Source organism: Ovis canadensis, chromosome 22 (genome assembly GCF_042477335.2).
Source record: "Ovis canadensis isolate MfBH-ARS-UI-01 breed Bighorn chromosome 22, ARS-UI_OviCan_v2, whole genome shotgun sequence".
Lineage (NCBI taxonomy): Eukaryota > Metazoa > Chordata > Mammalia > Artiodactyla > Bovidae > Ovis > Ovis canadensis.
In genome coordinates, this window is record NC_091266.1 from 39,273,974 (window position 1) to 39,301,595 (window position 27,622).

At 36.4% G+C, this 27,622-nt stretch overlaps 1 protein-coding gene across 1 annotated transcript; it reads right to left on the minus strand.

Moving 5' to 3' along the window:
* Positions 1 to 471: 471 nt before the first annotated feature.
* On the minus strand, positions 472 to 26,853 carry PCGF6 (polycomb group ring finger 6). Its single transcript, XM_069566997.1, has 10 exons — positions 26,406 to 26,853; positions 25,590 to 25,689; positions 25,401 to 25,497; positions 24,551 to 24,606; positions 24,391 to 24,450; positions 23,364 to 23,472; positions 18,842 to 18,869; positions 10,807 to 10,905; positions 4,917 to 5,003; positions 472 to 1,726 (listed from the first exon to the last, which is right to left on the minus strand). The coding sequence occupies exons 1-10, from the start codon at positions 26,769 to 26,771 to the stop codon at positions 1,670 to 1,672; spliced, it is 1,059 nt and encodes a 352-aa protein (XP_069423098.1). The 5' UTR covers positions 26,772 to 26,853; the 3' UTR covers positions 472 to 1,669.
* Positions 26,854 to 27,622: the final 769 nt, after the last annotated feature.

The following is a 27,622-nucleotide window of genomic DNA, read 5'->3' on the forward strand; positions in this document are numbered from 1 at the left end:
TCATTTTGGGAAAATTAAACACTCTCCTTGCATCTCCAACGGAAGAGGACAAATGGAAGCTTGTGCCTGGTTTCTCCTAGACTCTACCCTGTACATCTTTTCCTGTTGCTCATTTTAATCTATATCTTTTCAGAGTAATAAGCTATAACCAAGAGCATAATAACTTTTTGGGTCCCATGAGTCCTTCTTGTGAACTATTAAACTTGAGAGTGGTCTTGGAGATCCCCAACACAGATATTAACACGGGACAAGAACAAAAATAGTAAGTAATTTGTGCAAGAGACATTTATGAGGCAGTGAACTCCATAGCTGTTACTTTGTCCACTGTCAAATAAAGGCATCTGGTATAACCAGGGAAGGTAAAGATGTTTATAAAATATTTATTTGATGGCACAGTTTAACTTTGTTTTGGATGTCTTATCCCTTAAAGAGTTTTAGTTATTTTTAAAAAAACCTCAATAAACACAAGCATTTCAAAATAGGTTAAAATAAATTTTTATTAAAAAATTGTATTAAATGTTAGAAGAAATTTATACAGAATTCATAAATTCTTTATAAAACAATTACCAATCTTTCTCCAATTATAATTGTTTTATGCAGATTTGGAAATTTGCAGTGAAATAAGGTTTACAAAATATTTCTTTTAAAGTATTACAATGCTAATTTTAGGCAAAATAATCTTTAAAATGGAAATTTTTGCATGCAAGTGAGTGAGCCCTCAAACACCCGTATTCTTTATCCCAACGACAAACGGGAAAATGAACATTAAACTGACTTGCTGAGGAAACAATGAACAAGTATTCTGTAAACCTTAAATTCATTCAAATTTTTAAATTACTTTCAAAAGTAGTACCATTACAAGGTACTGACAATCACACTGTGTACTCAAAATTAATGTTAATCAAACTAACATTCAAAAAAATGTTGCAAAGAGGCACCCCTTGTTGTTAAGATATGTTAAAGGTGCCTTCATTACACTGAAGACCTAAACCCTACAGGGGAGAGTATCCTCACACACACAAAAATATAATTCATCCCTTTTAGAAGTGGATAATATCTCTTTAGTAGTGTTGCTGGTTTAAAAAAAAAAAGACATTAAGTTCAAAATATGACGGCAACATACAAAAGTGGCCCATAGTTTTGGTCTTTGTCTGAGAAGCACATTCTATAATTTAACAAAGTCTGGTTTTAAACTTTCAGTTCAAAGGCACACTTCTTTTCCAACTGGATGACTGCCCAACTGATGCCATTCCAAAGAGCAGAATCTCAATCACCAACTTGAAAGGGGTATGGCTCAATGAAGACAAAAACAGTGACTGATTTACCTCAAAGATTAGGAAACAAAATCTATATCAAAGTATCCGAAATCATAAAAAGTAAATGCTTGTAAAAAATTTCCCCCTGAGCTATGAATATAGTCACTTACTAGAGAGACTTTTTGCTAAACAGATCTTTCACTAAACAGATGCATTCTATCATTCCAAGTTATACTTAAAAATCCTATGATTTATAAGACTCTTATGATTCTTGGTGCTGAAAATAGATTAAGTTACATCTCAAACAGCACAAAATGATAGCAATTACATGTTTCATGGAAATCTTTGGTGAGAATGCAATCCTGCAGAAGCCGCCTTATTTTGTTCACTCACTCATAATAGTCTTACAATCTTCAAGTAATTTTCAAAGGAGAAACCACAAGTCCATAATGAAGGACCAGCAGACCATCCTGAAAAAAATAAAAGTGTCTGCAGTTACTTGAAAACCACTTAAATATATGATCAAGTCAAAGATAGTTTATTTTTCATAACCCAACACTAATGTGAAATTCTTGGATTTAAAGAGAATAAAGACCCAAGATAAAGAAACTTGTTTATCTACTCACCTAATAACCAAACACTCCCTGTTAGTGTGCCTTTTCAATGACTCTTACAAGAAAATCCTGAAACTACCAGTATCCACAGTTTGTCAAGGTTGTTTATGTCTAAACAGGTCTCCAAAAAGAACTCAGACTTCTCATTTTGCAGATTACTTAATATATCACCCAACTCTGGGCTTCTCTAAGAAAGACTCAATTATCATAGAGTATCATGGATCTGCTAGGAAATAAAACATTTATTTCCCATACAAATGTAGCTCACAACTAAAATAAGTGAGAAAACTTCAGAACTCTTACCCATTTGATACATGATACATTTTATTTCCTCCTTGAAGACTGTTCAGCACAATTCGCCCTTTCTTTGCTACCCAGAGTCATCATTACGAACTGTAACTGTGCTGCGCTATATAAGACAGTGATGTCCTCTGGGTCGTCAGGAAACTTAACACTAAAGGACTCCAGATATCATGTTTATGAATCTCTTTATGTCTCCTTTCTGGATATCAGGTCTTAATTCTTTGTGCTCTCACCAAGGCTGTACCCAGCAAGCAACCTACCTTTTTAAGGTGCTATTTGTAATTTGCTATGAACTGAAAAACTAGCTTAAAAAGAAGACTCATTGAGAAAGTATGCCATGGGCAATGGGCCTACTTTGAGCAACATTTAGAGGGAGTAGTGGCATACACGCCTTGCGTTTCCAACCCTGGTCTAGCTATCACCCTTTCTTTCTTCTTTATTAAGCTTTTTCATGGCTCCACTTCCTCATTTCTCATTCACTGTTCAACTCACTACAATCTGGCTTCTGTTACGGGCAACTCCAGTGAAAACTCATCAGAATTCTAGAAAGGGGTTCACAAATTCAAATACCCACAAAAGCAGAGAAGTACCATAAATGAATATGTGAGTCAGTTAAGTAGTCAAATAGGGTATGTTGAGACCAGTGATAAACCATATAGCAGATGCTCAGCTAAAGGAATTTAAACTCAAAAAATATTTAAAACACAGAATAAGCCAAATAAAGTACAATCAATCCCACACCATGTTTGGCCTACAGATCATCAGATCTCTTCTAGACTAATTAGTCTAATCAAAGTAAATGAATTTGTATTCTAACACACACAGAAGGATCTTATTAACATATTTACATGAATACAAATTACATTTTACAGAATGTCAAGTTTTTGCATATAGTTATGTTTCAGAATTACAAGCTGTTTAAAATCTCAAAACAACTTTAATACATGTATAAAATTACACTTTATGAAGTGAGATAATCTTTATAATTCAAATTTATATCTATGTTTATTATGTTTATATTCTGATAAATATATAGGAATATATAAATATTATTTATATTTTATATTTAGATGTTTCCATTCATGGTCTTCTTAAACAATCTAACCAGAGTAAATCCTCTAAAAGACAAGTCAGATTATGTCTCTTCTGTCCTTGGCTCAAATCTCTCCAATCAACAGTTTCCCACCTCACTCAATTAAAATCCAAAGTTCATACTACAGCCTATAAAGTCCTGCATGGTTTTATTCTGTCAGATCTGAGCTCCTCCCACACTCTCCCTCACCTGCTACATCCTAGCTTTCCCACAGCAGAGATGTATTATTCATTTAGCTAAGAGGTCCTGAGATTACATGACACTTACATAGTTATCAATGAGGACTTTAATTATAAATATTCTTTAAATTGAAGTCATACTTTCTACCTACTCCATTGACTTTGGGATTTTACGCCTAGCTTTTTACATTTCTAATCAAGCTTAACTTTAAAAAAGACAAAATTTTCTAAGATTCCTGAAGTCTGATTTTATAAAAATCTTAGGAAATATCTTGTTTATACCTCTAAGTATGCTTTAGCTAACTAAGTATGCTTAGCTAACTAAGAAACAATTTTACTTTTGTATTTTATGAAGATCTTTTGAATTATCTGTTTCTAAAATATAAACAATTAGTACAGTATATTTCTAAAAACATGTAAGAATAATCAAATAATTACCCAAAAATGTATTCAGCTACCCCTTCGTTAAGATCCTAAGCTTTAAGTTCAACTTTTTCAACAGTTGAACCTTGATTCTACCGCTAACTAACCAAGTGATCTTGGGCAAGGTACTTAATTTTCATACGCCAGTTTTTGTCATCTATCAGATTCCCCAATGGATTTCAGAATTAAGAGGGCAAAATTCCAAAAGAAACTGGATTTTTCTTTTCATTAAAATTGTAGGTCTTATCTTGCTTTCATTTATCCTTATTAGATTTCACATTATACTTCCCACTCACATTATAGGCTACTTAAAATATCGTAACAGTTACCATGGCTTCTTACCAACTGAGCTAGGAGTGGTATGTGAAATCTCTACAGACTAATGAGTATCAGCAAATTTTTCTTAAAGATATGTCCTTGCAGATACACTTGCCCAGCAGTCTTCAAAGCTCTACTGCAGTACAAGACAGAGAAGAAAAAAGGCCTCTAGAATCAAACTGCCTGGAGTTTGAGCCCTGGCTCACACACTTACTAACTGTGGTTAAGTTACATGTCCTTTCTGTACCTTACCTGTACGTGCATGCTCAATCACTTTAGTCATGTCTGACTCTGTGCTACCCTATGGACGGCAGCCCACCAGGCTCCTCTGTCCACGGGATTCTCCAGGCAAGAATACTGGAGTGGGTTGCCATGCCCTCCTCCAAGGGTTCTTCCCAACCCAGGGATCAAACCCAGGTCTTCTGAACTGCAGGCAGATTCTTCACCATCTGAGCTCCAAGGAAATCCACCTTACCCATACCTTTTCTTATCTTTAAAACTGGGGATAAAAGAATACCTACCTCATAAAACTATGATGAGTAAGAGAGCTCATCATTACAAATCATTTAGAAAAGTACCTGACACACAGTAAGCATCCAGTAAACATTAGCTTTATTATTTATAGTCCAGATAATTTTAATTATAGAATGTTTATTAAAACCCTGATAACACGGAACAATCTTCTTTCATTAATTAACTTACCCGTTAGACATAAATATGGTAGACCTACCTGCATTGCTGCCTCGCCTATTGCACGTCGAATTTCCCTTAGAGTTTGATATCGTTCTAACAAGTGATCACCACAGATGATGTCTACCTACAGGCAAATAAGAGTATAAGTTTGCTGTCCTGCTTCAAAAAACCACATTAAAAAAGAGGAAGATCAACATAATTATTTTCAGACTAGACTTCGCTATTTTGTTTTTTATTTATTTATTTTGGCCATGGCATGTGGGATCTTAGGTCACCAACCAGGGACTGAACTCATGTCCCCTGCATTGGACGTGCAGAGTCTTAACCACTGGATGGCCAGGGAGGTTCTGACTTAACTATTTTAGACTGATTAAACAGTCTTATGAAAGAGTTTAGAAACTATTTACAAATAAAATGGAATGAGCACTAGAGGACACGGCACAACACAGAACACTACAGCAGATACTCCACATGGTTTCCTTGAATCTCTCAGAACAAGTTCAACCATACTTGATATCTTCAGCATAAGATGGCACAGAAAATTATATTTTTAAACAGCTCCATGACACAATGATTAAGGGCTTATAATGCTTCAAAAGGCAATCTTTGGTTGTTTGATTTTCTTATTAAGGAATATCTCATTTTCCAACAATGAAAAGTCTAACACTGATATAAAGTACACAATAAGGCATTGTGTTTTACTGGTAGAACAATCTTAACAAGGTCTTTTCAGCCCTTTTAGTAATGTCAAAGCTCTAAGATAAATCTACTTTTATACTGAATGCACTAGACAGAACAATATGGTGGTATAGTTATATACTATATTGTATATGATTTCAGTATACTCACTTGCTAGAAACAGAAATGAAGTCCTTACATGCTCTTTCACTGAGTACTCCTTTTCCACTGCTTTAAAATGGGAACAGGTCCTCAACATCTTATTAACACATAGCACTTAATAGACTTCGTCTCCTAAGACTCCTATTTCTCCTTTTCGTTTCTTCTCACATGCAGTCAGCTACACCCGTTGCTTCTTTCTTCATAATACCTTTTAAGTTCATATCATTCTTTCAAGTGCCGCCTTCAGGTTTAAACCACTGGAATCATCTCCTAACCAGATTCCTAACTTCTGATTTTGTTTACTCTAAAAATTCTATGCAATGCCAACATGTTAATCCCCCTAAAACCTTTAGCATGCTTGGGTAAGAATAAAAAGTACCTGCATTTAACTGAGCAGCCACTATGCACAGCATACATTACATTTATATGTTTTACATATGTTCTCTCATATCATTTTCACATTCCTGTGAGTTAGGTATTATAATTCCCACTTTGCAGATAGGGATGCTAAGAAGTAAAGACATTAAATTTTCCTAAAATCACAAAGCCGGTAAGCAGCAAAGTTCAGATCTGAACCCAGGTCTATTTCCAGGTCTAGCTTTCTCCAAAAATCAGTGCATGTCAGGGATTGGCAAACTTTCTATAAAGGGCTAGATAATAAATATTTTAGGCTTGTAGGCCACAAGATCACTGTTGCTGCTGCTAAGTCACTTCAGTCGTGTTTGACTCTGTGCGACCCCATAGACAGCAGCCCACCAGGCTTCCCCATTCCTGGGATTCTCCAGGCAAGAACACTGTTACATGTGCTCAATTCTGTCACTGTAGTATAAAAACAGCCACAGGATGGCTGTTAAAATAAAACACCGTTTATAAAAAGATGGCAGGCTAGATTTGGCCTGTGGGTCAGTTGGTCAAGCCCTGTGCTATCTCACAATGAATAACCTCCAATTAGTAACAACTCTTGCTTAATGCTTACCAGTTTTAAAGTGGCAGAGCAATATCTGTTTGCAAAAGGACTTGAAGGCAGTAACAGCCGATCTTGCACACAGACTTAGATCCAAGAAAAATTATAGACCTTGGAAACTAACATTATGTTTTTATAAAGTATCCAGCAAGCCAGAGACCACCACTGCTAGTGGGCTTCACCATGTGGGACACATTTATGACTTGGTTACTACAAATTTTGAACTTAATCCCAAGAGGTTAGCCAGTTATCAACAGTTTGATGAATATAGTCCTAGACGCTACGTGTGCACATAGGGATTTTATTTTTATAGAAATGGGATCGTGCAACATATCTTGTTCTACATATTCTTAAAACATACACACACACACAAACAAACACCAAAACCTTAATTCACACGGACATCTTTTGGAATGCATGGTTAACTGTCTTTAATAGCTGCATAGTGTTCCATTTTATGAAATATATCATAAATTATATATCCATTCTCCTCAGAAGCATTTAACTGCTTCTCACTTTACCTGTTGATTAACTTAGTTCATTCAAACAGAGTCACATCTTGGAGGATGTCACAAATATGACCCTCATATTTGATAATTAGCTAGAAGGACTCAGCATATTCACAGCTGTGATTTACTACAGCAACACAGCGAGGATAGAGTCAGATCATCAGTAAGGTAAAAAGATGTAGGTACAGTCTGGAGAAATCCATTCACAGGCTTCCTTTGCTCTTCCCTCCCAGTCCAGGAAACAATACTCCCACAATACTCTTTTCTCTAGCAGTAGAAATGCAGCCAGTTTGTGCAGTGTCTCTGCCAGGGAAGCCCACTTGAGGCTCAGAGTTTAGGGTTTGTACTAAGCCTGGTCATGTTGGCATTCTCTGCCTAGCAACTACCAAATTCCAGACTCCCAGAAGTAAAGCAGGTATTCACTGTTTGTTCAGTCCACACACAGGGAAACATACATACAACAGTTAGGTAAGCTTTCATATTAGTGCAGGGAACTTTTTACAAGCCAGCTCCCTAGATGCTAGGCAAGGGCCACCTTGTAAGCCAGTCCTTCTCAAGACAGCAGCCTCGGGTCTGCTTTGTTAACTCTTTTCTGCATAATCTTTCTAACCTCTGGAGTATTATGTCTTAGACAGGAAGGGTAACTACAATATTTCTGAATCTCAGAGCAGAAATCAGAATGTGAAGATAGTTGCACTTATCATAGCTTACTGTCATTTTATATCTTTCCCACACAGTTCTGAGTTGCCGGACAGCATGAATTTTCTGTCTCATGTTTGTAGTGGATGCTAAGCACACAGATTGCTCAATTTAATATTAATAAATAGTAAATGAATGGTAGGGATATACCATATGACACATTAGAATCTCCGTAAATGATTTGGAAATAATTCAGTGGTATGGTTAAGGGTTAAGGTAATATATTAAATAAATAATAATAAAATGGGAACTTATTGGGACTTCCCTGCTGGTTCAGTGACTAAGAATCCTCCTGCCAATGCAGGGGACACAGGTTCTATCCCTGGTCCAGGAAGATCCCACATACCTGAGGCAACTAAGCCTGTGTTCAGCCTCAATTACTGAGCCTGTCTGTCACAATTACTGAGTCCATGTGCCTAGAGCCCATGCTCTGTAACAAAAGAAGCCACCACAATGAGAAGCCCAAGCACTGTAAGGAAGAGTAGCCCTTGCTCAGGACAGCTAGAGAAAGTTTGCGCATAGCAACAAAGACCCAGCACAGACAAAAAGGAAAATAAATAAATAAATCGTAAGGAAAAAAACCCTACCTTATAAGATAGAATTCAAGATTTACTACTACATCTTTTATACAGAAGACATTTAGTGATAAATGTGATAAGCATTTTATAAAACCAAAAATAAGATTAAGTGATATACAAAGGAATATACTACAAGAGTTGGTTTAAAAAAAAAAAGAAAAACAAGAAGATACAGTAAGACATCAATAAATTCAAAACACCACTAAATCAACCATGATAATTCAAAGACACTGGGATCTCTATATGAAAAAAATCCATTGAGATAATTATTGATTTCTGACTTGAATTGACTTAAATCTCTTAAGAACACGTGATCTATATATTTTTTATCTTTCAGAACTATCTTCTTTTATTATTTTTATCTGCCACAAATAAATAATATCTTTAAACGTATTTTATCATTTAACAATCCCTTAGTTAATCATGCATTCCTGCTAGTAAATAACCATTCATGAAGGTCACATATCTGTAAACAAAGCATACATTTTCTATTTGGAACTAAATGGTTTTAAAGAAGGTCAGCACAGAAGACTCAAGTGACTGGGTTGATCAAGAATTGTTTAATGGTTAACTATTAACCATTGGTGTGCTCAGTCCATGGGGTTGCAAAGAATCGGACATGACTGAACTGAACTGAATGGTTAACTAGCTCAATGTTTCATTCATATTAGAAGTAACTCTTGCTTATTTTCTCTTGGATTTAGAAAGCTTCAACAATTTTAGTCACAAATGGGTCTGCATAAGTGATTATCTGTTCTATTATTTTAACATTCTGGTGAAATAGTAATTTATGAATGTTACCAGCTATAAAGTATCTGAATTAGAAAAAAATATTTACCTAGAGAACCAAGAGCTGAGAGAGAAAATTGAAGACTGAAACAAATTTCAAAATGTTAAAAGCCTTGAATTCTATGAAATGAGGAAAAAAATAAACCCACATTTTTATACAATAGAGTCAATTTAGAGTTTTGGCAACCAAATTTCTTAAAACACCAAATGTGAAATTTATCAATGGCTCTGATCAATATCTAGCCACAGAGGAAATAATCTATACCCTAAAGAAAGCCTCCTGGGTGCCACTTCTTATTCTATATAATCAGGTGCAACTCTTCTGATTTCTGCTCTTAGAAATAATAGACTATTATGGGATCACTCACAATTTTTTGTTCAGGAGTCTGTAAACAGCTATCTATTTCTCACCAAAAGACAGAATAAAGGTAATAAATAAGTCATTTCCAGTTTTCAGTTGCCATGAGATATAGCTAGCATGATGTCAAAGTCAGTAAGGGAAGTCACATCTAACTGTATTTAATATATATTTGGAGGAGGGCATGGCAACCCACTCCAGTATTTTTGCCTGGAGAATCCCTATGGACTGAGGAGCCTGGAGGGCTACAGTCCATGGGATTGCAAAGAGTTGGACACGACTGAACAATATATATTTAGTACCAACAGATATTGATACCAAAAGCATAGCAAAATTTCATCCAGTTTTAAAATATTTACTAACTTAACCTATAGTAAATAGATATTTTAGAAAAAAATTCTTCTGTGAAATTTTACACATGATGAAGAATAACAAAAAATCCCTTTTAAATTTGATTAATCAAACAGCAAAACTATATAAATGTGCATTTTCACTGGCCCACATTACTATAAATATACTATATTTACACTTTATATTCAATAATACATGGCATTTGAGATTTTCATCTTACAAAAGAAAGTATTATACAACTAGAATGGAAGATCTTTTTCAATCCTTAGAAAAATAACAGAGTCTATACTAGATAGATATTTCACTTTTCTAGATGTCCTGAGCTAGATACTGATACAAGGATGGCCTCTGAAGAGACTGAATGGATAGAAAAGTATACTTTTGCTCTACTATCAAAAAGAAAAGAGCTGGAGCTGAGGCTGTAGAAGCTCTTTAATCATTCTCATATCCTCAGCTTTTCTCTGACACCCAGAGATGGTAATCAACGGCAGTAAGAAATAGCCAGTAAGCCAAATATGATTAAAATTTGGGGGTAGGGATCACTGCGTACCAATATTCAATAACTATTTATAATATCTACAATGTCATAAAACAAAAGCCACTGCATGAAATCCTAGAGACTGTTCTTTCTTCAATATGCTAAAGGTAATCTCACAACTTCCCTTTTTTAATATTTATTTTTATTTGGCTGTGTCAGGTCTTAGTTGCAGCATGTGGAATCTAGTTCCCAGACCAAGGACTGAACCCAAGCCTTCTGCACTGGGAGTGTGAAGTCCCAGCCACTCGACCACCAGGGAAGTCAGTCCCTTCCCCTGACTTTTTACATACATATACTCTACCTGACAAGCTGGATCAAGACCCATTTTTCTTCTGAGGAATTTTTCTACATGTCCGATAGTTGCTTCTCCTGAAACTCGGACAAACTTCTTTTCCAATGGCTACAAGAGTAAACAAACAAACCAATTTCAGGTGAAAAATACATAAAATGCGTAAACCTTAAAATACATTTTAAAGAATTTACAAAAGAAAAAATATCTTGAAATTTGAGTTATCTATCCCATACAAAAAAAGAATTTTTGTTTAGCTTCTCCTCTCTAAAAAAATGTCAACAATTTTTTTTAATAGAAAGGCTTTAAAACTTAGAGCAAAATTTATTGACAGTGAATACCCAAGATTCAATGTCTAAAAGAATCTAGCTTCCTCAACAAAAAAACTGCAAGGAAAAAAATAAAAACACACAACCAATCAGAGTAGGAGGAATCCATACACTAAAAAAGATGTAAGGCCTATAAATAAGAGATATCAACCAATTACAATATATGGATCTTATTTGGATCTTGATTTTTAAAAATCTATAAAACAACTTTCATAGGAAACTGAAATAGCATGTGGATATTTAAGGAATTACTGTTAATTTTTAAAACTATAGCATCATTATTATATTTTTATAAAAAGTCCTCATCTTTCAGAAGCAAACTGAATTATTTACTGATAAAACTATAGTCTTGGATTTGCTTGAAGATTATATAGAAGAAGTGATGAAGGTAAAGATAAACTGAGATTGGCCCTGATTTTATAATTATTGACATTAAGTAATACATGTACATAGGCATTCATTTTACTATTGTCTACTTTCATATGAGTTTGAAATTTCTTGCAATAGTGGTAAATAAAAAGATTAACATATAAACATAAATGCCTGGAATCTGATCCAATGGTATAAGGTGATGGGTAGAGTGACTGTAAGGTTTTAAAGTAGAAACAAACTAAATGCTTTCCCTGCTATTCTGTCTCTGAGGCAATTAAAAGGATACTACTATTAATAAACATCTAAAGCTGGGGTAATAAGAAGTAAAAGTTACCTTCTAGGAAAACATAAAGTATTTTTCTAGAACTAGCAGAAAAGAATCCTAGAATTGTTACCAAAAGGACGCAGGCAGGTTAAGCACATATTTGTCCCATGTAACAGCACTCAGCTCTCTTCTCTGTAATTTGGTTTCTTAAGAAGTTTCCTAACGATAGCCTTATCCCCAAATACCATAGTGCAACAGATAGCATATTAAGTGCAAATATTTCAGAGACAGACTGCCTGGTTTTAAACCCTGGTGTTCTAATTTTCTAGCTGCAAGTCTTTGGACAACTTGCTAAAGCTTTCTGTGTTTCCATTTCCCCATTTGTAAAGCAGAGATATTAGCAGCACCTACCTCACAGAATTATCACAAGGAAAGGGTGTTAAAAAAGTATGTGTGTATGTGTGTGTGTGTGTTAATTGTTCAGTTGTGTCCGACTCTTTGTGAGCCCATGGACTGTAGCACGCCAGGCTCCCCAGTCCATGGAATTCCCCAGGCAAGAAAACTGAAGTGCGCTGCCAATTCCTCCTCCAGAGGATCTTCCTGACCCACGGATTGAACCTAGGTCTCCTGCATTGCTATAAATAATTCCTGGCACACAGTACGTACTTAGCTATTACTAGTGCATTGATTTATTGTGCTCCTTTATGTGAAGGAATTTAATTAGAGGACCTAGTCGTCATCATGGATATTGATATAATGCAGACAAAAATGGCAAAGGTTCGTGTTTTTTTAACACAGGTATAAAAATCATCTCGAAAATCTATGGCAGTCTTTCTCACTAAGGAGCAAAACGGCAGCGCTCCAAGTGCAGTCTTGATGAAGGTACTGCACTGTAGTACCATTGCCTGAATAGCCTGAATCCTATCAAGTGCCTTGAGAAGTTGCAATTCTGGGTCATCTAGCTAGATGCCTGCCTGGCAACAAGTGCATTTCTGAAGGTCAATTTCTCATTACCATCTTAATAGTAGGCTTCTGGTAAACCAACAGAGGATAGTTCAATATTCCTCATTTCTAGTTCTTGATGAGCACTTCACCCCATGTGTTTATTAAGATTAATCCAACTTAGTTGGTTATCGATACTGTACTTTTTAGATTATCCAGAACAGAATTATGAAATCTGCCAAGATCTGAAAGAAAACATTGGCCTTAGCTTTCAAAGTTGGGTTACCACATGATTACCTTCAGTCTTCATACTCCAGGCTCACAAGGTAACACTTTTTTCTGCTATAATTTTCAGATTCAGCTTTTTTAGAAGAAAGTGTATCTTCTGATATTTGCTTTTTTTTTTTCCTTAAGACCCAGTTCTCAACTAAATGGTCAACTTAGTTTTTTCCTGCCACATCTAATAGCCTCCTACCATCTGCACATAAACAGAAAAGTAAAATTTCACAGAAGAATTACATTTCCTTGAAATTAAGCACAAAAATCTTCCCTATCACCTGTTAACACAGAAGGTCAATTTGATAAGAAAGCTGGAATAATAAGATAGAATCTATAGGGAGATTTAAGAGACATTCAGTTATTTTCTGGCTACAGAAAATGCATACTACTAAAAACATCTTTTAAAAAAGATCAACTCATTTTACCTTGAAAAAATTCCTGCCTCTGTCAACTAAAAATAGTTACCAACCCAGTAGCAAGGTAAATCCCTAGCAAACAGATTGTAATTCTGAAATACCACCCAAGGATACCTTGGAGAAATGACCAATTCTGTGTCTGGGGAAAGAGATGTACGAGTTGAGTGTGAAATATCTTGTTATTACAGCCATGATTATCTTCAGATATGACAATCTGAACGTCAAAATAGATCATTAAAGTGGATTTAAACCACAAATATATTTAAATGCAAAGTAAAACAAAAACACTGATTATGACTGGAGCATGCTAAAGAATCAACTCATTGTTTTGAACCTGGTAAGTAAAGAGAAAGAATCAGCATTTATCCTTTCTTTCCTATATGAATGGTATTCCTGGCTAACCAAACAGAAGTTTCTCTCATAGAAGCATTTCAATAAATGGAGGAGGAATAACAACATCATTTTCCAAACCCTATTAAGTTAATGGACTTGACATTGAGTACCAATACTTGTTAGCATTACAAAGACACACACAAAAATAGAGACAAACACATACACACACACACACACAAAGAGACACAAACACCCAGACGTTATGTGCCTCCAGATGGACAAAAACACCACCACCTATAAAGTATTCTTAGTTCCCTCAAGTCAAACCTGTATGATCAATACTCAGACTTAACTACCAGTTTATGAGCAAGACAGAAGAACTTGATAAATTACAGAGATGCAACATCAAAACCCAATCTGCAGGAAACCATATAGCACAAGTGACTCAGTTTTGTCAACAATGAACTGTGAGAAAAAAGAAACAGAAAACTTACAGATTTAAAGATCTATCAACGCACCACAATGTATGAACATTATTTCAACCTTGATTTAAAATAAAACACTCATTGTGACTAAGATAAAAATCTGTACACTGACTAGATACCTGGTAAGAAGCATCTTTTATTGTTCCCCACTTCCAATCTTTTGAAAAATCACAAACTTACAAAGAGGTTATAAGACTAGTAAAATGAAGATCCAGATAGACTTCACCTACTTTATGAGCTAGAATATTAACATATTGCTATATTTGCTTTATCTCTTCCAACGTACATGTATGTGTATATACATACATGGACACATTATTTCTTAAGTTGCTGCTGCTTAGTCATTCAGTGTGTCTGACTCTTTGCAACCACATGGACTAAAGCCCGCCAGGCTCCTCTGTCCATGGGGATTCTCCAGGTAAGAATACTGGAGTGGATTGCCATGCCCTCCTCGAGGGGATCTTCCCAACCCAGAGATTGAACCCAGGCCTCTGGCATCGCAGGTGGATTCTTTTCCTGTCTGAGCCACTAGGGAAGCCCATTTCTTAAGTTACTTGCAGACATTGAGATATTTTACCCTTAAATATACCTGCAGTTATCTTCTCAGAATAAAGGGACTCTCCCTCATAACTACAATATAATCATGAGGAAATTTATAGACACATTCAGGAAATTTATAACAATACAATGCAATTATCTAAATGGGTCCAAATTCAAATTTTTCCAATGTCCTAATAATGTCCTTTGTATGTTGTTCACTGACTCGATGGACATGAGTCTGAGTGAACTTCGGGAGTTGGTGATGGACAGAGAGGCCTGGCGTGCTGGGGTCGCAAAGAGTCAGACACAACTGAGCGACTGAACTGAACTGATGTCGTTCTTATTTCAACCCAGAATCTAATGAAAGAATGCACACTGCATTTTGTTGTCATGCTTCTATAATTTCTTTTTAATCTAAAATAGGTGTCACTTTATTTTTATCTTTCACTACACTGACATTTTTTAAGTTTTTTTTTGGTATGATACATGTTCACTAAAAAAAGGGAGTCATCTTTTAAGATTACTGAAATACTTTACAGAGGAAGTGGCAAAATGCCAGGGATTTGTTTCAGAAAAACATTAGAAAGAAGGGAAGTGTGGGAGTCCCTGGTGGCCTAGTGGTTAGGATTCAGAGCTTTCGTTGCCATGGCACAGGTTCAACCTCTGCTTGGGAAACTGAGATCACACAAGCCCCATGGCAAAGTCCCCCAAAAAAGAAGGGAAGTGGATGGAATTATAAAAGAAATTCAATTGGTCATCAGTTAACTGGTAAACCTGTGTGATGGATGCACGGAGGTTCTATTCTGTCTACCTTTCAGTATGTTCAAACATTTTCATAGTTGAAAGTTAAAGAAAAAAAGATTCCTAGGAAAAATTTTCTGACATGTATTACTGCTTGGTGAAATATTTTTAAATTGAATGCAGCAAACAGACTTTATGATTGTCATGCCATAAGTGTATGTGGTGAAAAGTTTAATTAGGCATTATCCTAGCCAGACATATTTATTTGAACTCCAAGATAAGAAATAAAAGCAGCTTTTTAAACAGTAGATTATGTACGGATGTGAGAGTTGGACTGTGAAGAAGGCTAAGCGCCGAAGAATTGATGCTTTTGAACTGTGGTGTTGGAGAAGACTCTTGAGAGTCCCTTGGACTGCAAGGAGATCCAACCAGTCCATTCTGAAGGAGATCAGCCCTGGGATTTCTTTGGAAGGAATGATGCTGAAGCTGAAACTCCAGTACTTTGGCCACCTCATGCGAAGAGTTGGCTCATTGGAAAAGACTCTGATGCTGGGAGGGATTGGGGGCAGGAGGAGAAGGGGACGACAGAGGATGAGATGGCTGGATGGCATCACTGAGTCGATGGACGTGAGTCTGAGTAAACTCCGGGAGTTGGTGATGGACTGGGAGGCCTGGCGTGCTGCGATTCATGGGGTTGCAGAGTCGGACACGACTGAGTAACTGAACTGAACTGGTAATATAAAAAACTGTAACTAGAACTCCCCTATAAATGTAGAATTAAAAGAAAAATGATAAGATTGTCAAAGTGTTAGCTAAGAAAGTATTTTTTAAAAAGACTGTTTTCGCAAAGTAAAAATAGTCAAAAATAGGATCATGTTTCTAAAACAATACATTGATTACCTCATACAGACATAAGCCTTCAAATTAACACGGGAATGTTTAGTTAATACTGAAAACGTAATGCTTCAAAACTTTAACAATAGTATAAATAAACTCCTATAAACTTAGCTTTATCAACTCAAAGTCAATCTTGTTTTAAATAAATCCTACCCTTTTCCTATCTCAACTGCTTCCTGGCCCCCATTCCCCAGGCTTGTTTTGAAACAAACCCCTTACACATCATTTCCTTTGTAAATACTTCAGCATGCATCTCTAAAAAATAAGAACTCTTAAAAAACATAATACTACCACCATACTTTAAAATTCCTTAATATCAAGAAATAGACAGTAAGTGTACAAATTTCACCAACTGTCTCAATTTTTTTTACCTAGTAGAAAATGATTTTGTTTTTAGGGTTGTCATTACAAAGAGAATAAAAATTTTAATTTATGTATATATTATTTTTATCAGATATATTTTTGTTTTCTCAAAATGCATGCACTAAATTTATTACAAACAATGCTTCTATTTGAAGTTTTCTTGGCATTGGCTTGTTTTTTAACAGCTTTACTGAGATATAATTCACTTATTAAATTCACCACATTTTAAAGTATATAATTCAATGGTTTTTAGTGTATTTATATAGCTGCGCATCTATCACCATTACCTAATTTTAGAATATTTTCCTCACCCAAAAAGAAATGCATGCCAATTAGCAGTCACTCCCAACTTCCTCTCACCCCCAAGCGTCTGGCAACCACTAATCTACTCCGTATCTCTGTGCCATTGCCTATACTGGACATTTCATCTAAGTGGAATCAAATAACACGTGGTCTTTTGTGCCTGGCTTCTTTCACTTAAATGCCTTCAAGGTTCATCCATGTCGTAGCACGTATCCATACTTCATTCCTTTGTATGACCAAATACTGTTCCATTACATGAATATATCATACTTGGTTTATCCATTCATCAGTTGATGGATATTTATATTACTTACAACTGGGGGCTAGAGTCTCATAATTTTTTTTAGTTTTCACATCCTATCCAAATAAATATCATACGCTGATGTCCTCTGAGTCTCTTCTAATCAGTATATTCTATCTACATGTTCCCTCTTTATGTCTTTCCCTTTTATTTGTTGAAGAAACAGAACTGTTTGTCCTTGTCCTGCAGTTTTCCTGTATCTAGATTTGGCCTATTAAATTCCTACAGAGTAATTAAGTTCCTGTGTCCCCTGGATTTCCTGTAAATTAGTAATCCAGGGGTATGATCAGCTTCACATTTGTTTTGGCATGAACACTTCATAGGTGTCAGGCAATGTCATATTTCTTTGCTGTGCGAGGCTCTGAATTACATACATATTCTACGTGCACATGTGCTTTTGTGGAAGTAATAGGCTAATATTCCAAGTTAATTTTTAGTTCTTTCTTCATGAGATTTTTATATTCTGTTGGCTCACCTGGCTATTACAGGTCACTACACAGATGTCTTCAGTGAACTCTAGGAGCCTATGACTGTACTTGTCCCATATAGAAACTTCTATGATACTTTCCCATCCACCACACTATGAAAGGACTTCCTAAAGTTTACCACCATAAGTTTGGTATTTTACAACTTAGAAGAGGTTAAAAGTTACCAAACCTAACACTGCATCCCCTCCATCACAATGATTTCTGGGAAAAACCTATAATATACTTCGTCCAAAAAAGTACTCATCTGTTCCTATGTGTCAACTCATGTCCCTTAAGCCACTACAGTCACAAAACAAAACACTATGCCCAACCAGGTATAATTCACCCATATTTTCGTGTAGACTTTGACAAAGTGACTGAAAATCTAAGCAGATCAAAGTCAGTTATTTCTTTATATTTTTATAATCCCAAGTAACTATAAGGCCTGATTTACCCCCTTTAAAAAAGTCTCCTTTTCCTGAGGGACTCATACTACAGGAGCTGCACAGTGTGCAATGGCACCTGCGGCACCGAAGCCTTTAAGACAACTCTGAACTTAAGAACTCATTCTAAAAAAAAAAGAATTCATTCTTACTGCTAAAGTTTCACTGAATGATTGAAGTGAAAAGTTGAGGCAAGTTAATTTGAACCAAAGATGTTACATAAAAATGAAATTATAAGTTCATATTTAACTCTAAATGCCAACTATGCAAAAAACACTTTGAAATATTTTTTAATCATCAAATCAGCACGGCATTTGGCTTCACTTTTAAAAATTACTCACTTATTTTTCCTTAGACCATTGCTGTGAAATAATAATAAATCCCTACTTAATAACTCTTTTCTCAAAAATCTATTATGAGAGCATTATTGAATATACTCCAAATTTCAAAAAGTTTTATTTCTAAAACAGCTTTTATTGTTATCAAAGACAGTCTCCACATGATTGTCAATCTTAAATTTGTGTCTTATAAGGCCCTCTTGTAAAGCAAATGAAAAATAAAAGTAAAATACCTTAAAATGTCCTGTGCCTTCATTAGCACTGAAAAATGAAAGCAAAATTAATCAATTTTAAACTACATATTTAATCATATAACACAGAAAAATAATATAACATCAATTTAATCTTAAAACACAGTCACCTAACCCTTTATGAAATGAACAGATATAGTTAATTGTCATATCTGCCACCTAGTGGTAAGGTAAAGGCAGTTTTATACCGTAGTTTATTTTGCTTTGTATATTTTCTTCCAGGAATCAAAAGCATAGTCTTAATATTTAGACTTCCCCCACACATAGCATTCTAACATTTTCCAGTTTTAAGTAAAACATCTTTTTCTTCATCATAATTAATGTGCTTTTTTCTCGACAGTAACATTTACAAGATAGAGTCCTTACAAGAAAGCTGCTACTTTTCCTCTTGTGTTACTTGTAGCATAATTACCTGGGCATGATTTACTCAATTTGTCTTTCCCCTACAAGGACAAAGACTTTTGATTAAATATCATGAAGACACAAGGAACAAACTTTTTTGAGCATATACTATGCACCAGGAGTTATATTGTCTTCATATATTATGAATGTTTTTCATCCAGTCCTCACAGTAGCCCTGTAAATCAGGCACTAGAATCTCTAGTATATAGATAAGGAAAATTAAGCTCAGAGATGATGAATAACTTACTTAGAGTTACAGAGCCAGAAAGTAATAAAGCTGGGTTTCAAACACAGGTGTACATATCAAGGCCCACATTCCTTTTGTTTTTTTTTCCATGCTGCCCAGGATCATAGCTCCCTGAACAGAGATTAAACCTGCGCCATGACCCATGGCAGTGAGAGCTGCAAAGTCCTAACCACTGGACCACCAGGGAATTCTTAAAGCCCACATTCTTTCTTTCCTATCATGTGAAGAATAGGCACGGTCACAATAGCATCATCTAGAGTATTCCTACAATACAAATATAAAGACATTAAAATATACAAGTTTTAACTATTTATAAAGTATGTTATATTGACATAAATATAAAACATAATTTATGTATACATATTAGATATAGACTTAAACCTAAGATTATAACATAATCTTAAGAGTTATAAAATATTCTCAGGAATTCCCTGGTGGTCCAGTGGTTAGGACTCTGTGCTTTCACTGCCAAGGGTGTGGGTTCAATCCCTGGTCAAAGAACTAAGATCCAGCAAACTGTGCAGCCAAAAAATAAATAACATCAAATAAAGTAAAACACCCTCTTCTTCATCATAAGAATTATCGCTATAGAATCCATGATGCATGGGCATCTGGCTTCTGCTTAAATGTCTCAAGAGATAGTTTTTTATTGACAAGTCCGTTCATTCCATTTGTGGGCAACTTCAGAAACCACCTGCTTGCACTGAATCAAATGTTTCTCCCTGTAACATACCTATTGGCCCTTGTTTCGCCTTTTGGTGCTCTTGTGAATTAGATTCAGTTTTTCTGCCACCACACATGATATGGTTTTCACACCTTTTACTATTCTGATTACACCTCCATTTACCAACAGCTCTCTTAAAATGTAATGCCCAGAGCTGAACAAGACCCTAGTTGGCTAACATAGCATACAGTGGAATAGCAACTCTCTGGTTTACTAAACATCGCTGAGCTTAAGATTACATCAAATTTTTGCCATATCTTCTCTCATACACTCTCATGTGAGTCCATTTTCTTTACCAGGCAGATGCTGTACATATTATAGCACCAGACTAACCTTTATTTCTGAATGAGCCTGCATTATTTCAGTATGCATATATTATAGTAGTTTAGACATGTGAGGAATACTGCATGTAGATTCTTATGACAATCCTGTGAGTTGGTATTATAATCTCCAATTTAGAAATATGGAAACCGATGACCAAAGGAGTTAAGCTACATCCTAAGGGTTACATACCTGGAGTTATGCTTTTTCTGTATACACTATACGGCCTAAGATTATTTCTTTTTAGAATTTTCTACCTTACACATGGAAACTGAAAAACAAGAAGAAGTACTGTACAAGACTATCTTAAGATCACAAAAGATGCATACCAAATTTGGAGGTGGATTCGGGAATCTCGCTTAATGCTCATTCCAGCGGTTGAAAAACCACTGTCCACAGGCTGAACCCAGCTCAGTATTTTTGCTCCTCCAATTCAAGAAGGGTCATTAGCTGGATCAAATTTACCCTTATACTTGCATCAGGTTAAAAATCTCACCTGCAATTTGTCTTACCATGAAAGAGCTTCCTATAGGTTACCCTCAGTAGCCTGACTTCAGGGGTAACACCAAGCTTTCCAATGTAATAAACATGTGGAGATTTAACTCTGAGGATTGGTGACTTCAAAAGGACTTCTTGCCATATCGGAAGCTTTCTTCCCCATAAACATTTGAAAACAGATAAAAGACTATTTTCTGATGTAGACATTATAATTGTCTGATGTAGTCAGATTATAATTGTCCATCATAATCAACAACATACAAGGGTTAGTTCTCTCATTTTACAGACAGGGAAGCTGAAGAAGCTAAAAACTACAAGTTACATGAGGGCCAGGGCCATGGTTGACTTATTCAAATTACATTCCCAACAGTTAGCAGACTGCTGTGCTGGTACACAGCAGCACCTTAATAAGCATCTGATGCATTAACAGAAAGTGGTTAGTTCAATTTTACAAAGCTATATAACAAAGGAGTTAGGACTTAAATAGAGATCTTCTTATCCCAAGTGAGGACTTCTTTTTTTCTACAGCAGGGAATGTGTTAAAAATGGAACAGCCCTGGTGAATGGTAATGACCACTTTGAGTACTGTGGTCAAGCATGGCATGATTGAGTACTGATTTGTGCTGCTGGCAGAGGCAGAGATGCTGTAGCACACTTGGCACATATTTGCTATCTTTACATTACTGCCACTTTTCAAAAAAGGTTTAAAAAAAGTTCTATTGTGCGTTAGTGGAAAAGGTTACATTTCCCCAAAATAATGTTTCAGAAATACAAATTCCTTTCAATTTTCAATTTTAATTAACTAGACTTATTAAAAATCAAGTTACATGGTAAAAAGTCAAATACAATGAAAAGTAAGACTTTTTCTGATCCTAGATTCATAAACTCCAGTGCCCTTTTATAGAAGTAACTGCTATCAACATTTTCTTAAATGTCCTTTCAGAAATGGTCTATCCCTGTCGTGGGGGGGAATATATACATACACACACACATATGTCCACCACCCCCTTTTTTAAAAAACGTAAATGAGCACATGCTATCTATTCTCTTCTACATCTTATTTTTTTCACTTAAGAAAGTGAATTTTGGCAATTGTTCCATACTAGCACATATGTTACTAGCACATGCTCATGTTCCATATACCATTAATTTACTAGTGCCTTTTTGGACATTTAGGCTGGAACACATGCTTTACAGAAAGTGCTGTTTTAAAGTTTGGTATGATACGATTTCTTATTCTTCTAAAGAGATCTTTATTTATCATAAAACACTACTATGTGGGCTCAGTGAAGGCATAAGAAAGGTTTCTCACCTCTCAGGGATCCATAATATTTGAGAACACAGGATGAATACATAAAGAGATAAATACAACACAGTACAAGCTAGATACTAAATAAATAATACAGGCAACTTAAGAGTTATAAGGAGGAAGTGACTGAGAGGTCAAATAGTCACTAGGGACATAAAATGGAAGATCTAGATTTTCCAAGAAAGGCATTTTAGTTTATCCTGCAAGCCATGTAATTATTTCAAAAACTACAGTCTGATACAGGCCAACTCTATGATGACAGTTGGTCTAACAATGCTGCAATATAATGGAGTACGCTATATGTTACAGTGTTGGAAAGAAGCAATTTATATGAATTAGGGAGATATTCAATTTTTGGAAAATAATTTGGCAAAACCAAGTAAAGTTGAAGCTGAACATATCCTAAGACTCAACAAATCTACACTCTTAGAGAACTATCTCACAAAGACACAAGGAGATCTGTAAAAAATGTTTAAAGCAACATTGTGTACAATAGCAAAAAAAAAAAAGAAAATTAGAATCAACCTAAGTGCGCCAAAGCAAGCAAAGATAAATTATGGTATGTTTTTTTAAGGGAACACCCAGTGAAAATGAGTGAACTAGTTACACATTTTAACAAGGATGAATCATACAGTGCTAAGTGAAAAAAGTTGGAAAACATAGTATGATACCATTTAAGGTTTTTAAATGGACAAAAACAATTCTACATATTGTTTAGGAATACATACACATGTGGTAAACACATAAAAAAATGCATGGGAATGACAATCATTACTTTTAGGAGAGTAGTTATTAACCTCTAAGGGAAGCAGGGAATTAATAGGGAGAGGTACCCAAGTGCCTTCTACCATAATAGCAAGGTTGATTTGGAAAGCCAGATGATAGAGATATAAGTAGTTATTGTGCTACTCTCTAGTACCTTAGCTCAGGATGATTTTGTAACTGTTGGGACTTTAAAATTTCTTTATTTTAAAGTTTAGAGGTAGAGGTTTAGGGTACTCACCCAATAAACTCTAGTAATAAAGACATGTCAAGTTCAGGTGGAATACGAAACACTGATTCTAAGACTTTCTTAGTTCTTCCTTTGCTTGAAGGGACTGGCTGTGGAACAGCTATATGATAGCCAAACAAAAAAGTTGAGTTAGAATAAAAACTTCATAAATTGAGATTTCTGAAAAATAATTACACAGATTTAACTATGTTGACTATTTAAAAGATCATAAAGCACTCACTCTCCCTTTTTAAAATAACATTAGCTAATCTGTCAAAGCCAGTGAAATTAGTGACAAGCCTGGGGAGTGCTCCACGGTGGAAGGCAGACACATGTGGCTGGTTTATCAGGGTCACAAAGAAAGCTCAGCATAAAAGCAACAATAGCTGTGGGTAATCCTTAATAAGCACTACTATGTGCCAGGGCTCCTGCTCAGCACTTTTTATATGCACTATCGTATTTAACCCTGATTATAATTCCATGGCATAGGTACTACTGCTTTTTTTAAAAAATTGAAGTACTTTATGTAGTTTAACTGTAAAGAAAATGAGATTCAACTTAATGAGATTAGGCAATTTGCCTAAAGTCACCCACATAGTAAGTGGAAGAATGAGGATTTAAACTCAGATCTAACTTCTATACTCTGACATTACCATTACCATAAAAACTAGTATGTGAGCAGTTACTATGTTCCAGGCACTGTTTTAAGTGCTTTGCATTACTCAGTGAGTCCTTACAACAACTTTATAAAGTGCTACAATTATCCCTGCTTTATAGAAGAAGAAACTGAAACACTGAAGTCATCTGCCCAAGTTATACACCTAATAAGGTGGCAGAGCCAGGATCACAACCCAGCTCCAGAGCCTCTACTCGTTAAGCCTTACAAACTGGGTTACAGTAAGTCATTGCCTTCAAAATCTTTATCTCTTTGATCAAAAAATAACCAGCTATCACCAAAAAAGAGCCTCAAAGGGAGTGAATTTTATTAAGTTAGTATTCTTTAATCTATAAATACATTATGATATACATCCAAACTTACCAGGTTTAGGTACTTCTAGACCTCTTTCTTTATAGAAATCATGCATTTGCTTTTTTTCTCCTAAAAAATGATAAAACACAGACTAAATTACACTTAAAATATAACTAGTAGAGTCAGAAGAGATTCGGGGATTTATAACTAGGTAATAAAATAAACTTACTTTCCTCTAGATTGATCACTAATTTGTACACTATGTCTTGTAACTGTCGGTCCAACCTAATAAAAGGAAAGGATGGAGAATACCTCAGAATTCAGAACAATGCATTTGGTAAAGTGAATGATGCTCTTTGTAAGTAACTGTTTTCTCTTAGGAGTGAATATCTCCTTTCTCAGAGATGAGTTACTTTTAGGTAGCACTAATGGTTCTCTTCTAAGAGAACCTCAAGTAATTATACATAGTCATAATTACAAGTAATTATAGACTCTTGAACAGTTTGCTAAATTGTTCAATGTGAACTGGTCTTATTTCCTAAATAAGAATGTGAGTTTGAGGGCAGAGACAGTACTTAAAAATTCTGTGTATCATCTGCAAAATACTCTTCTATGAAGTAATAAAAACATAATAGTATTTGCTGAACAAATGAAAGCAGTCCACTTTTAGTATTTTTCTTCCCTTAGCAAACTGAGCATGAACTGAAAATTTGATTAATAAGCCACAATGACCTATGACAGATAGGTTTTTCTAAAGAGGCCAGTTATTTCAGTTATTACTTTTAAAAATAGAATTCTAGATACACAGAAAATGACAAGTCTAAACTAACGTCATCAACTTCAGTGACGGAATTTAAATCCTCAAGAAAAGAAGTCTGTACCTTTTTTTTTCTTTTAAGGTTTACAGCAGATGTCACAGTGCCTGGTATACAGTAAGTGCTCTATATGTATTTCTTTAAAGAATATGCATTTCCCTTTCTCGTCATTTTGAGATAGGTCAAGAATTTACTACAAACTACACAATTTCAATCTTTCAGAAAAAGTATATCTAAAATATAAATGTTACTTATTTTTCTTACCTTATGTTGTAAAGAGGTTGTGTCTGATGTACTACTATGTTGCATTTTGGACATCTGTTGCTATAGTAAAAGTGTCTGACAATGCAGCTTTTACAAACTGTTGGGAAAAAAATATTGGAATTATAATGTTTTCAAGACATTTCAAAAACTTAATATATTATTTGGAAATGTAATGAACTATACGCTTACATGTATGAAGACATTCTGTAATGGTAGTTGCATCTATTAAATAACCTTTGCAAATGGAACACAAGATGTACGGAGTCAGCTCAGAGAGATTGATCAGGCGCTGCAAACGCAATGGAAATAGGTTACAAATCCTTGCCAAGTCATACTTCCTAAATTTTTTTTTATCAACAATGTGTAGTTTACTTTGCAACATAGAAACATGTTCTAATACCTCAGACCCTTCAAATACTCTCAGAGTTACAATAATATGAACCAATGTTTCAAAAAGATCTCATTCTTTTTGGAGCTACTGTATATTGCCAGATGAAGGGCATCTTACTTTATGAATTATCACAAAATGGACAAACTTTCCAGATACTGGTGTTTAATGCACAAATTCTGACTGGCTGGGTATACTGTCTGAATTAATGAAGTACGCGCTGCCCCAATTAAAAAAAAAAAAAACAAAAAACCCTTCCCAATTAGAGATTAACTAGGTGGGGATGGGTTTCCCCACATTCTCAACATCCTGTAGAACTGGACTGCACTCCCAGCCACTGTAAGCTTCTAGGAGGCAGGAGAACCGTACCCTGGGCGCCTACATCCTGGCACGCAGTAGCTTCAATAATGAGTGAGTCGGACCCAGCGAGCTTAAGTGACTGCCGGAATCTTACAAAATGAGTTGGCAGGGACAGAAGGCCAGTCCGTGCCACAAGCAGGCAGCGCAAGCAGAGGTGAGGGTGGACTCCAATGCCAAAGGATCCAGCGGCGAGCGGGGACATCCGGCCCGGCCCTAACGGAGGAGGGCCGACGTGGTCAAACAGGGGCTATCAATACCTCCTCCTCGTCTTCGGAGTCCGGCCGGCCCCCCTCCAGCCTCAGCGAAAAGTGGCTCATCTCTTCCTCCTCTTCCTCCTCTTCTTCTTCCTCCAGGTCCTCATCTTCTTCCAACTCCTCGTCCTCGTCCTCGAAGAGGCCCCTCAAGCGGCCCAGGCTTCGCTCAGGCTCCAGCTCAGGGGGCCGGGAGCCGGAGCAGCCAGGATCCCCCGCCTCGGGTAGGGGCGGCGGGCCCTCCTCACCCGCTGCGGGCGCCGGAGTGAGGGCAGGCGGGGAGACGGGAGGCGGCGGCGGCGGCATGTTTGCTTCTCCCTCGGCACTGGCAGCACCCGCGTTGCCTGCGGTTACCGCCGGGACCCCCTCCATGCCGTAGGTAGAGAACAGATAAGGCGAGACCAAGTGGCTGGATAGCGCGGGAGTTCCGTCCGCCAGCCTGAGCTGCCAACGCGCAGGCGCTAGAGGCCTGCAGGGCCCGCTGGGAAATGTGGTTCACCGCCCCTCACCTAAGCCGGGCAGTAACCGGAGCCACTCAGGTATATGGGGCGGGGCTTGCAGGCCACAACTTGGAATAACCTCACCCATTTTCTACTTCGAAAGACTGATGCGCTCTACACTGCTTCTAAAAACGACGGAATTGGTTCCTTGGAGAAGGCAATGGCAGCCCACTCCAGCACTCTTGCCTGGAAAATCCCATGGATGGAGGAGCCTGGTGGGCTGCAGTCCATGGGGTCGCACACGACTGAGCGACTTCACTTTCACTTTTCACTTTCATGCATTGGAGAAGGAAATGGCAACCCACTCCAGTGTTCTTGCCTGGAGAATCCCAGGGACTGGGGAGCCTGGTGGGCTGCCGTCTATGGGGTCGCAGAGAGTCGGACACGACTGAAGCAACTTAGCCGCAGAAGCAGCAGACAATATTCTGTTTGCATCAGATGCGCGGAGCCCTAAAATAGTTGCTATAACGATGTTGCATTATGAATAATAATGATTTCAACTTGAGTACCAGTGATGTTCTGTGCAAGAATGTTTCCATTAGGAAGTATAAAGTTTCTACTTTGAAATATGTAAGTTTATTTGGAGGAATTAAGGCTTGTATTGCCACACGGTGGAAATTTAATCATAATTCAAAGGCCATGTGTGATTCCCCATCACATAAAGGAAAGTTTATTCTATTTAATTCAGCAAATGTTTATTGAGGGCCTGCTGAAGCAGGAACT

Excerpts from the sequence above, each read along its gene's own strand:
- PCGF6 (XM_069566997.1), bottom strand. The coding sequence starts at position 26,771 with ATGGAGGGGGTCCCGGCGGTAACCGCAGGCAACGCGGGTGCTGCCAGT. Across the intron at positions 24,607-25,400 it reads CAACCTCTTTACAACATAAG|GTTGGACCGACAGTTACAAG; the intron begins GTAAGAAAAATA and ends TCCTTTTATTAG. Across the intron at positions 10,906-18,841 it reads AAGGCACAGGACATTTTAAG|CCATTGGAAAAGAAGTTTGT; the intron begins GTATTTTACTTT and ends TTACTCTTGTAG.